This window comes from Aethalodelphis obliquidens, unplaced genomic scaffold (genome assembly GCF_003676395.1).
Source record: "Aethalodelphis obliquidens isolate GAN/ISIS:26980383/991018 unplaced genomic scaffold, ASM367639v1 scaffold15, whole genome shotgun sequence".
Taxonomy (NCBI): domain Eukaryota; kingdom Metazoa; phylum Chordata; class Mammalia; order Artiodactyla; family Delphinidae; genus Aethalodelphis; species Aethalodelphis obliquidens.
In genome coordinates this window covers 9316505-9329722 of record NW_020837959.1, presented here as the reverse complement: position 1 = coordinate 9329722, position 13218 = coordinate 9316505, and the positions used below count along the sequence as shown (strand labels likewise).

General features: G+C 38.0%; 1 protein-coding gene across 1 annotated transcript in view; it reads left to right on the top strand.

Annotated features, from left to right (window-relative positions):
- ITGBL1 (integrin subunit beta like 1) overlaps window positions 1–13218 on the top strand; it is a 218976-nt gene that overhangs the window by 128219 nt on the left and 77539 nt on the right. Inside the window, exon 7 of the mRNA XM_027115884.1 lies at window positions 1378–1524. Coding sequence (XP_026971685.1) covers window positions 1378–1524 — 147 coding nt within the window. The remainder of the gene's footprint in view (window positions 1–1377; window positions 1525–13218) is intronic.

Here is a 13218-nt window from a genome sequence, read left to right as displayed (position 1 = left end):
GCTCAATAAATGTGCATTGAATTCAATTTAGTGTTAAATGAGAGATGTGGACTCTGTGATCCTTAATAGCTCATCCTACTTTGACCTATGGTTTTATGATTTGTTCCGTGAAGAACCAGATTTATAGATAGTGAAAAGCTTCCTGATAGGTGAATTGTCCAGTACTTCAAACTCAAAAGATGGACATCTGACCACAGACCTCATGGAATACTGATAAAACAGACCAGCCTTCCCTGAAGACTGGTCCATACCGGTTTCCATATTGTGTGATATATATTAATATCAGATGCCAAGTACAGAATAGCAGCGATTGTTATTCATTAGCATTATATTTGATTTGCTTAAAGAAAGTGTGATTCCACTTTCTTTAAAATTCTTCATACATTTTTGGAGAAATTATAGAAATCTACTTTACATTGTATCTGTAATGAGTATCTGAATGGTTATTAGGAGTTAGGAAGAGCTCAGCTAAATTATCGTGCTTTCCTTTCCTTTCTATTTCTACTTGGTTGTATATGTGGGCTCAAGTGAATAAAAATAAAAATTGCTCACTTCTATGTAGCATTTTAAGATATATTATGTACTTCCTGATAAATGTGGGTAGATAATCTGATTTAAAATGAAGAACTAAACCTCAACGAGGTTGTCATTTGAGCAGCCCTACTCTGTAGGGAACAGGGTCAGGATTTGAACCTACTTATTTGATTGATATCTTATGCTATACCATATCAGTACTTGTCACAGTTCTTTACAGACTCTGTGCCCACGTAAATTTAATATCTTTCCTGACCTCTTTTGTGTATAGGAAATTAGTCTTCAAGGGTTGCGAACTCCACACAGGTTACTGGTTTTAAGCTAAGGGTCTATAGGCTAAGCATGTAATGTGTAGTAAAAAGATAATGAAAATAAAGTGTGAGGGACTCTAGAAACTAAGACCCTGTTTCAAAAACAAATTGTTTTCCATTTCCTATGGCTCTCCTCCACGTGAATTAATTGCCCAATTCATCAAATCCTCCTTTTTAGCAGACTAAATTAGCAGACTAATTCAATCTCATGCACTTGGATTTTGAAAGATTCAAGTTGATAGCCCTATGAACCTGTTTATCTGATCTGGAGTTGTTGTTTTTCTTTCCCCGTGATCAATCAATATACCTAGATCAGGTTTTTAAGAACATTGAGAAAAATGGGCTTTTGCCTTAATGTTTTATATTGAGTTTAATTGAGATCGTGACTCATTTGTGACATTCACTGTTGAAATGAAAGTTAATTCTGGCTTTGGTATATTTTTCTCATATACATGTGCATATATATATATATATATATATGTATGGCTCATAAATACAATAACATATATATATTATTACTCCCATTGTGAAGGTCATGGGCAGTGTAACTGTGGAAGATGTGACTGCAAAGTAGGCTGGTATGGGAAAAAGTGTGAGCACCCACGTTCCTGCCCGCTGTCAGCTGAGGAGAGCATCAAGAAATGCCAGGGAAGCTCTGCTCTGCCTTGCTCTGGAAGGGGTAAGTGAGGGTCTCAGGCCTTGTGACCCATCGCCTCCTGTGAGTCAAATGAATTTAGTTCACATGTATCTTATTTAAAAGGTAGTTGAGATTCCTGAATGAGGAAAGATTAGTCTTTTCAGAACTAATAATGACTCCAATATCCATGAGTGAAAGTACATGGAGAAATATAATCTCATTCTTTCTCCCTCTCTGTCTCACACACACACACACACACACACACACACACACACACATCAGTCTACTTTAGCTCTGAGGTCTGTTCAATTTCTATTCAGTTCAATGCTACATTAAAAAAGAAAAAAACAGTTGTACTGTTGGCTTTTGAAAATGTATTGTATAGACAGATAGCTCGGAATAAGCTTTTCTTGTCTTAGACGGCATGTAGCCTCAGGTGTGCTCTTGCTATCAGATCAGTACAAATTGGAGGAGAAGGAAGAATTCATCTAGGGAAAAGCTGGTTTCATTCTTTTTGATTTATCAAAATAAGAAATAACAATTTCACCTCTCACATGAAAATGGCAAAGTTAATGTGAAATTTGCTTTCAGAGGTACTGGTAATTGAAGTTATTACAAATTTTATTCATGAAAGAGGAAAAGGAGAAAGATTTCCTTTATCTGAATGTTAGATCAGAAATTTAATTTTATGTTGAAGGGAAACTTTTTTTTGAAAAGCGAATTTTTTAATTGAGATATAATTCAAATGTCATAAAATTCACTCATTTAAAGTATACAACTTAGTGGGGTTTTTTTAGTATATTCACAGAATACCCAACCATCACCACTGCCTCATTCCTAAACATTTTCGTCATCACAGAAAGAAACTCTGTACCCTTCCTGGGCACTCCCCACTATCCTCTCCACTTAGTCCCTAGAAACCATTAATCTACTTCCTGTCTCTGTGGATTTGCCTAATCTGGATATTTCACATATAAATATGAAATATGTGTTCTTTTTCTCCTGTTTTTTTTTTCACTTAGCTTAATGTTTTCAATGTTGTAACATGTGTCAGTACTTCATTCACTTTATGGCTGAGTAATATTCATTTGTATGGATATAGCACATTTGTTCATCCATTCATCTGTTAATGAACATTTGGGTTGTTTCTGCTTTTTGGCCTTCGTAAATAATGTTCTGTGCATATTCATATACAAGTTTTTGTGTGGACGTGTGCTTTTGATTTCTCTTGGATATCTACCCATGAGGGGAATTGCTGGGTCATATGGTAACTCTATGTTTAACTTTTTGAGGTACCACAAAACTATCTTTAAAGTGACTACACCATTTTACATTCCCTCCGGAAGTGTATGAAGGTTCCAATTTCTCAACATCCTCACCATTATTTGTTATCATATGTCTTTTTCATTACTTATAGTTGTTTTTTTTTGGGGGGGGGTGCAGAAAACTCCTAAAGTCTCCAAGATTATTTGTAACATAGTATTTTCTCATACTCTGATATTCATCCTTAATGATTATAAGGAGAAGGGTAGGATATTGGTAGAAGGAATTTTTAATTTCAGAAGCATTTCTGAATTGCCCCATCTTTCATTAATACTCCCAGGCTGGAAGCAGTGTTCTACCAGCGTTAATAAAATATTGTGATTATAGTGCTTGAGTAAGCCTATTATGCTCTTAAAATAACAAAGACTAAAAATCACTATTCCTCGGACTACTGGTATTATTTATTGCTAAAAATAACAAATTATAGGACTCCCTTGGTGGCGCAGTGGTTAAGAACCCACCTGCCAATGCAGGGGACACGGGTTCAAGCCCTGGTCCAGGAAGATCCCACATGCTGCAGAGCATCTAAGCCCGTGTGCCACAACTACTGAGCCTGTGCTCTAGAGCCCACGAGCCACAGCTACAGAGCCCGCCTGCTGCAACTACTGAAGCCCACGTGCCTAGAGGCTGTGTTCCGCAACAAGAGAAGCCAATGTGATGAGAAGCCCACACACCGCAACGAAGAGTAGCCCCCGCTCACTGCAACTAGAGAAAGCCAGCGTGCAGCAACAAACACCCAAATGCAGCCAAAAATAAATAAATAAATACATTTATTTAAAAAAATAAATAAAAATAAATTATACAATGGAAAAATTTTAAAAGCATATAAAACATATCTCAAACATAGAAAATGACTTTAAGTAGATATATATATACACACACATATATGTGTATGTATATATTTGCCAGTGGTTTCTCATTTATCTTGAAATTTTTTTATATAATGCTAGTGGAAGAGAATTATCTGTGGACTTTATATATCAGTGTTTAATAAACTCTGACAAACACATATTTGTCTCCTACCTTTCTAGAGATTCATTAAGTTATTTAGCTACCATTTTTAAACAATAGCTTATATTTAAAGTCTTTTATTAAAAAGGTGTTGATATGTATAGAATTGTATTTTTTATTTTTTTGTAATTCATTCAAGCCTTTTGAAGCCCTTTACAGATAAATATAAGCTTCTCTAGTTTCCTCACAGGGAAACGGAAGTATTGATGAGTGAAGTGATTTTCCAGGGAACTGTAACAAAATATAAGAATTTTGAGAATGAAGACCAAGGATTTATGACAGGCAGTCCAATGCTCGGACCAGTGGTTAGAGACTTCCTTTTTCATAGGGCTACATCTGCAAACTCCTGGGCACTGGAGGTCTTAAAGCAAATGGCCAATATGAAAACTTTCAAAGGATTAGTTTTGCAATTTATGAATGACAACAGCAGCTGTGGTTACATGAGTGAGGAAAGCAATTACAAGGCTCATTGGTTCTCCAGCCGGAGAGCCTCAGCAGCTCGCTAGCTGGGGCCAAGGAAAAAAAACAATTCTCCTGGTAGAATTAGATTAGATTACTTGCTTCTGCTGCTGATGACTAAGTGTGATCATTATGTCTTAAAGGTAGGGGAATAATTTAGAGGATCTTTTAAATTCTCTGAATTCCTGTGATTCCTTGATTTCTGTTCCTTCATTTAGTTAGATGACTCTCATAAAGACAATATTGATATACAGTGATTCATCCTACCCATGGGGTTGGAAGGTGGGCACAGCTTTCTCAATTCTCCTATCAATGTTCTGCTTAAAAATTTTAAATGGCTTATGATAGTCTATTAGTTTTAAACTCTTCTTGATTAAAAATGCATTTTTTTGTCTTTTTTTTTTTTTGCGGTACACGGGCCTCTCACTGTTGTGGCCTCTCCTGTTGCGGAGCCCAGGCTCCGGACACGCAGGCTCAGCGGCCATGGCTCACGGGCCCAGCCGCTCCGCGGCATGTGGGATCTCCCCGGACCGGGGCACGAACCCGTGTCCCCTGCATCGGCAGGCGGACTTTCAACCACTGCGCCACCAGGGAAGCCCAAAAATGCATTTTATTATTATTGAGGTTCTCCTGAGTATGTGTCTAGCTTTGGCCAGAAAATGTGAGCAAAATGTGTCACTTCAGAGTAGAAGTTGAGGCAGTGAGAGATTTGCCATTCTCTCTTTTTCCCTGGCAAGGGGATTTGAAGTTTGAGATGGTGGCAGATCCATTAGCCTGGGTCTCTGAATGAGGATGATCAGCAGAAACCTCTGCTGACCCACCGGGTTCTGTCGCATGAGTGAGAAATAAACCTTTGTTGTTTTAAGCAGCTGAGATATTGGGGTTGTTTGTTATGGCTTCAGAACTCCTGGCTCATGCTCTCTTCTGCATACAAAATTAGGGAACACAGCTAAAGCAAAGCAAACAAACAAGCAAACGTGACAAAAATCACACTCAATCCAAAGAGATAAGCATAAAAAAGTTGAGGTTTATAACTATATATGTATATCATATCAGTATTAATATCTAAATCAACATAAATAACTATATATTTTATAAATGATGTTTTTATACAGTTCTATCAACAGCATTTATGTGCACTTATTCGACAAGTTAAATGCTAAGAGCATTGAATGTGTTATCTTTTTTAATATTCCCCAAACACAATGAGACAGGAAGAAATAGAATTCTTCTTTTTACAAAAGAAGAAATTGGAAATTTGAACAGTTTACCATCTTACACAGTAGGTGCCAGATGTGCAACTTTTAATAGGAACTTTTAATACAGGCCCTCTGATGCCTGTATTAAATTTAGGTAATTTAGTTTAGGTTAGGTAATTTACTAACATGCCACAATTTGTTAACGTGTTCTTTTAACATGTCAATTTTCTGAACAACTTGTCATGAATATATTTTCTTGTTATAAAATATTCTTCTGCAAAATTATTGGTATGGCTGCATACTATTCCATAAAATGGTTGTAGCAAAAGAATTTAATCAACCCTCTTTTATTAGACATCTGAATTGTCTCTTATTTTATTCAAGTTATAATTTACATTCTTGAAGTGGAATATTTGCATAAATCCTAAGTATTAATTCTTAGATGTGGATTCCATAGATCTAAATGAATAAAAATATATTAAAACTTTTTAATAAAAACATTGCCCAAACAATTTATAGCCTCTAGAAAAATTGTTCCAGTATACCCTCCTACCAGGAGTGGAAGAGGGGTTCCCTTTGCCCACCAATAGTGACAATTTAAAATAATTAGTTCACTTTTCCTGGTGTATTTTGCTCTTCATGTTGTAAACTTTTACTTTATCAAACTCCTTTCACTGACTTCTATAATCATCAAAACAAATGATTTATCTGCAGGCATTAATATTCAGAAGCTTGTGTTTGCAGTATTTGCCTTCTTTGATCATCATTTGTCCTTATGTCTAAGTCATCTTTTTATTTGGTATTGTACTCCCATGTGTTTTTGTTGTCTGTCCTCTGTGCCCTTTGGTTTTCTTTCATCAGACTTGTTCTAAGAGGTATGGCATATGTTTTGGTCCTTCAACACACATACCCATACACCTCCACAAGGGGAGGTATGGAGTGGAAGAAGAATGACAAATTGAAGCTAATTATTTAATATTGTGGCTTCCAGGAAATAGGAACCATGTCCTCATTTTTATCAATTAGTATGCTTTAATTAATTAAGCAAGTTGGTTCAATTCCTCACCTAGGAACATACTTTCAAAGAATGATAGCATGCCAAATTCTCACCATCTGGAGATTTTTCAATTTAAGCTGTAATTTACCTCTCCTTTTTAGTGGCAAAGCACACCTTTAAGTTCTTTTGCTTTTATTAATCAGAGAAGTTTTCTATGATGCATGTATTTTTTTAACCTACGTGTTTTTGACTCTGTGATTTTTTTGGCAACTAAATCATTTTTTTTATTCATGTATACAGAGATACAATTATTATTTGGAACATAACTTTTGTTCTTTTAATTGGAAGTCCTCTAAAACTTTTTTAAAAATTTTATGGGAGGAGAGTGTTTTAATTTTTTTTTAAATTTTTATCAGCTTTATTGAGGTATAATTGATATACAAAAACTGCACATATTTAATGTATACAATTTGATGAATTTGGACATGCGTATACACCTGTGATGCCATCACTATAGTTAGAGTGATAAGCATATCCATTACCTCCCAAAATGTCCTTGTATCCCTTTGCTTTTGTGTGTAGTGTATGTATGTGTGTGTGTGTGTGTGTGTGTGTGTGTGTGTGTGTGTGTGTAAGAATGTTTAACACAAGAGAGATCTAAAATAGTCAAACCTATAGAAGCAGAAAATAGAATGGTGGTGGCCAGGGATGGGGAAAGGAGGAAATGGGGAAGTTGTTATTCAATGGGTATAAGTGTCAATTATACACGGTGAATAAGGTCTAGAGATCTGCTGTACCACAGAGTGTCTGTAGTTAACAATTTTAACTTTTTTTGTGTGGTTTTGTGGACTGGAAAACATTTTTTAAATTAATTAATTAATTAAAAAAGTTTTTGGCTGTGTTGAGTCTTCGTTGCTGCGTGCAGGCTTTCTCTAGTTGCAGCAAGCGGGGGCTACTCTTTGTTGCAGTGCGTGGGCTTCTCATTGCGGTGGCTTGTTGTGGAGCACAGGCTCTAGGCGCGTGGGCTTCAGTAGTTGTGGCACGGGGGCTCAGTAGTTGTGGCTCGCGGACTCTAGAGGACAGGCTCAGTAGTTGTGGCTCACAGGGCTTAGTTGCTCTGCGGCATGTGAGATCTTCCCAGACCAGGGCTCAAACCCATGTCCCCTGCATTGGCAGGCAGATTCTTAACCACTGTGCCACCAGGGAAGTACCCTGAAAAATTTAAGAGGGTAGACCTCCAAACATTTTAGATTAAGTACACCACCACCTACTGTGATTTTGATTATATTTTTAAAATCCCCAGTGGCTTAATTAGATATCTTACTGTAAGTTAACTGAAGTGGGAAATGTGTAGAGTTTTCAAGAGGCAAGGGAACCCAGTGTGTTCTTCCAGTGGTCCTTTGAGAAGGAGAGTGGGATTCAGATTTCCTCTCTTCTAGACATTCAGATTGATTGATCCACTCCATCTGTCATTGCTTGAGAACCCTGGGATGGTCATACACTGAATTATGACCTTTCAAATGTAGTTGTTAAGGATAACATCCAAAGAAGGTGAAGAAATGACCCTGTAAAATTAACTGCTTTACTCTTCCTTATCCAGAAAGAATCATCCTGCTTTCAGTGATGTACAGAATGGGGATAAATCAGTGAATTGGGAAATCATGTCAGAAGCAAAAGTCTATATTTTGTCATATTATAGACATTAGATGATGAGAAATCAGTCTGTGGATCCCAGGGAGTCTTCTGTGGATCTCTGAGCACATCTTAAACTTACAGTGCTCTCTGCTATGGCTCTTATGTGCTCTATTATCATGGAATGACCCACAATAGAAAGATGGTATCTAGGAAGAGAAAAACCTGCTTGTTATTTGCTTCCTTTGTACTCAGAAAATATGTATTAGAATGTCTTTAAACTGTATATGCAATCCACACTTCACAAAACCTCAGGAATGTAAATACTCTTTCTTATGACTTTATTGAAGATAGTACAGAGACAAAAAGAGTGGGATCAAGTGGGAGAACTAAATATGGGGCCTCTAGCATCCTTTATGTCCTCGTGATGTGTTGGGACTTCTGTGTGTTGGTGGGGCATTTTCTACCTTCATGAGGAAGCCAAAGGTGCAGGTGCCCAGAACTGGTGTTTTTCTGGATGGTCCTGATTCAATCCAGTATTTAACCTCTCAGTCATATGAAGAAGCAGCATTTACTAAAGGCATAATTTGTGTACATTGAAGGAAACTGCTAAAAATAATGGAAACAAGCCAAGAAAAGATCTCATGCAAGACGGTTATGTAGGCACTCCCCTTTCCAGTGGGTAATTCTCTCTCTTCCTTATTTCACCTTCTTTTTTCATCTCGCCTTTCCTCTTGCTATTTTTATATTCAGCAGAGCACAAAGAAAATTCAGAAGCTGAATTTAATAATTTTGTCTATCTTTTAAAAAGACGGTGGAAAATAATTCAATGGAAAATAATAAACATAGTGGGTTTTTTTTGATAACCTGAGTATTTTCTAATCCATAGTCCAGAAAACTGTATCACTCCCAAGACAGAGTGAATATTTTTTTCGTGTTCCAGTCAGCGATCTTGCCTAAATGCTTTATCTATGGCAACAGAACACTTTGTGTCAAAGATAGGAATCGATCCAAATAAAAGGACAATTTTTATTACATTTTGCATAATTTTTATGTGGTAAATTGAAAGCTGGTGAAATTTTTTGGCTGAGAAAACTTCCTAGGAAAGGCTGCAATGAATATTGTCAAAATCTATTTGAAATGAAAGTAGAATATTGGACATGAATTCAACCCCGATTTCTATAAGGGACCTTAAAATGAAACGTGTGACAACTATGACAATTTTGTTACTTTAATTATATATTTCTTTCTATTAAAACATTAAGCACACAGTGAAGGATGTAATGTGGGGCTCTAGTGGTTATTTAATTGGTTTTATTCAGTATAAATAAGCAAACCAGATATTCTTAGTGGGAAAAAAAAATCTCTTCTGCTATCAGCCGTAATCTTCGTAGAACTACACAGTCTACAGACTTTCTTTTTAATAGAAAATCAATGAGGCAGAAGGTCATTATTTTGTCTAGGCGTTAGGGTCATGTAGATGATCAGAACTCTATGATTCCTTTCTTGGATACATAAGATGCCATTAAAAATTTATAAGGCTGGTCATTGTGTTATATTTGCATGATGAATATATATGCAAATATTATATTCAATGAAAATTAGTATGTACAATGTACAGTCATACTAGAGCACACTGACATCTTATGCATCGTATTTTCATTAGTGATGTTGCTCATCGAATTTAATAAATCTAATATTTATTGATCACCTTACCAAGTATCTCTATGCTAAGCTGGGGATCAGGAAACTAGGACCAGGAGGCCCACATGTTGTTTTTGTAAGTAAAATTTTATTGGAACACAGCTATGCTCATTTGTTTACATATGGCTGCTTTTTGGCTATCATGGCAGAGTTGCCACAGAGGCATACGGTACACAGGGCCTAAAATGTTTACTATCTGGCCCTTTACAGAAGGAGTTTGCTGGTTCCTATGCTAAGCATTTGTGATAAAAGTGCCAAAGAACAGGTTGAGTGTCTTGAGGGTCAGGGGAAGAAGATACTATTTTCTAAATAAATTTGGGGGCATATAGGGCTTCATGAAGTGAGGAAGCTAAAACTGAGTTTACCTGTAAGTAGCATTAGACAGATACTGGTTTAGAAAAAAGAACATTCCCGCTAGAGGGAACACCATGGAGAGAAACACTGAGTTAACAAGGGAATAACTTTTTCAGGGAACAGGAGACAAACTCACTTTTGATGATATATGAAGAATCAGACAGTGGTGGGAAGCAGCCTGGGGACAAATGCCATTTCTCCCATCCCCCATTACCCTCTCTCCATGTTGTGATGGGTTTGAGACAGAAAAAACAACTTCTTTGCAGACCTCTTGTTCTCATAATTGTCATAGGAGGTTGATGTTAGTAAGAAGGACACACATTGTAAGTACAGATTTTAAATACACTGCAGTGATATCATAGAAATGCCAGGTTAACCTTACTTAGTGCCTACCCCAGTGCATCATTGCTAAAATACCAAGTTTAATGTAACTAAAGTGACCAAAATCCAACCTTCCCATACACAAGACAAGTATGCTAACATCCTCTCCTGTGCTTTTCTTCCTCTTTCCTATACCTCCAATCCTATACCTTAATCTACTGAGGGAATAGGAGAAGACAAACACAATTCTGAAGTGGCTGTTATATTGAGTCATTCATATTAGCAAAGTAAAATGACAGCAGTTGAGCAGTTGGATTGGTATTTTGAGGGTCATGTTATCTGTAACGTCATACCTGCATGTTTTAAATGGCAAAGGGACATTGTGTCGTAGTGAGGCAAGATGGTGGGTTATTGGTTTGGGCTGAGAAACCCTAGACTGAGTCTGGGCTCTGCCACTAACCAGGTGTATGATCCAGCAAGTCACAGGCTACCTTAATGGTGACTTTGAACTTAGCTTCTTCAGGCTACTTTTCCTCTCCTTCACTTTTCTCTGCAGCAAGTGAACTTGACTCTGTGTTCTGACTCACTTGGATCCGTAGATTCTGTATGCTCTCACGGGCCCCATGTGTTTCATTTATGACTCACCTTCCTGACAGACTTCGTCTCTGGTTTTGCATAGCTAACTAGATAGCTGACTACTCTTCAGGGGAATCAGGTAACTAGCCAAGCTGTTTTCTGGAGTCTGCTTTCTACCAAGTGACTGTTTTGGGTACAAACTAATATATTCTTCAGTTACAGAATCCTTTCATTTGCAGTGTAACAGTTAAGATGGATGAGATTTTGGTTCTTCATAAATATTTATTTCTTATGTGATGCCTTTCATTTGGATAAAGGAGGAAAGACAGGATTCTTTGGCTTCTTATTTAAGTTTCTAAATAATTTTGGCCTCTTTGCTGCTCAAAATATCCATGCCATGTGGATGCTTGTAAATAGTACCAAATGGTCTGGCATAGTACAGTCTGAGGTTTGAACGTTTGAGGTTTGAATGGTCCCAAGGATGAAACAGAAAATATTTGAGGTCATATGTAAGGTTCTTTATAAGGACATTAAATCACTTGCCAGGATTTCTTTCTCTGGATTTTTTCTTAAGGCCCTGTGTTGCACAATAGTTAACTGAAGGAGCTTAAAAGAAATGTAAAAAAAAGATCGCCAACAGATATAGAGTATACGGTGACTAGAAAGGTGTCTCACACAGCTTCACTTGATTAACTTGCTGGCAGTGTGCGTATCATTAATGTTACTATTAAATTATAGTCATAACAGTGAGATGATTGCAGAACTTATACGCTTGAGTATAGTTTACTGTAATCATAGACAGTAGCAAAACCCAAGAGGTGTAATTCGTGCTTGACTCTAAAGGCACTGTTCTGGATGCTTCTGCGACATGAAGAGAGAAGCCCAGAAGGATTATTAGTAGATGAGATCCTGGATGGAGTAGGAGGCCTGAAGTCTTGTGGCTGCACAGAGGTGTGACAGGGCTGGAACATGCTGACATTGTTCAACCCTGTTCCCAGATACCACTCCTATCCTTCACTTGCATGGTTGCTGGGAAAACTCTCGACAGGCATCTGCTTCCTGTTTGGGTCGAGAGGCGCACACAATGCTGCCAACTTGTGCTTCCTTTGAGCATCTATAGCCTCATCCAGTCAGTCACTTTCCAATCCTCAGGGCGTGTGCCTCTGCGGGGGCAGGAATTCGAGAGATGACCGTATGGTCTATGAAAGCCTCTCGGGGCAGAAGTGCTCACCCCACTTATTGTTTGTGTGGCGCTGGAAAGTTGTATTTTAGCTTTATGGACTCTCAGTTGTTATCTCTAAAAACAGTATTATTATAATGGCTGTTTCCTCTAAAGTGTTGTGAGGGGCGATTAAGATGGCACATAGGGGGCTTCTCTGGTGGCGCAGTGGTTGAGAGTCCGCCTGCCGATGCAGGGGACGCGGGTTCGTGCCCCGGTCCGGGAGGATCCCACATGCCGCGGAGCGGCTGGGCCCGTGAGCCATGGCCGCTGAGCCTGCGTATCCGGAGCCTGTGCTCCGCAACGGGAGAGGCCACAACAGTGAGAGGCCCGCGTACTGCAAAAAAAAAAAAAAAAAAAGATGGCACATAGGAAATTGTTTCGTTAACTTTAAAGCCAGCATGCAGTTGTGAGGGATTGCAAGGGTTTAAGCAGACGATATAGCAGCTGAACTCAAGGCCATAGAATTTAAGAGAGAAAACAAGATCAATGTTCCTTCACTCATTAATTCATACAGTCAACATATATTTTTTGGGATCCTACTATGTGCCTAGAACCAGTCTAGGAGCTTAGGATAGAATAATAAATAAGGCAACCAAAGTCAGGGCTCTCAGAGAGCTTGTGGTAAGTTTGGTCAGAGAAGTTAAACAAGAAAACAAATAATTTTGGTTAGTGCTAGGAGAAGGAAATCAAGATAATTTGGCCAAGGTGGGGTATGGGGCCGGCCCCAGATAAGGTGGTCAGTGACCCTCTCTGAGGAGTCCTGCTTGGCCAGATCTGAGTATTGAAAAGGGGTCAAATACGAACTGAGGGAAGATGGCCGGAAAACAGAAAAAAAAAAAGGTTTATACCAGATTTCATACTCAAGTAATGAAGGTTTTCTGGAAGAGATCAAAGTTGGGTGGGCTTTGTTCTTTAAGAATCTAGAGAGGAGGGACTTC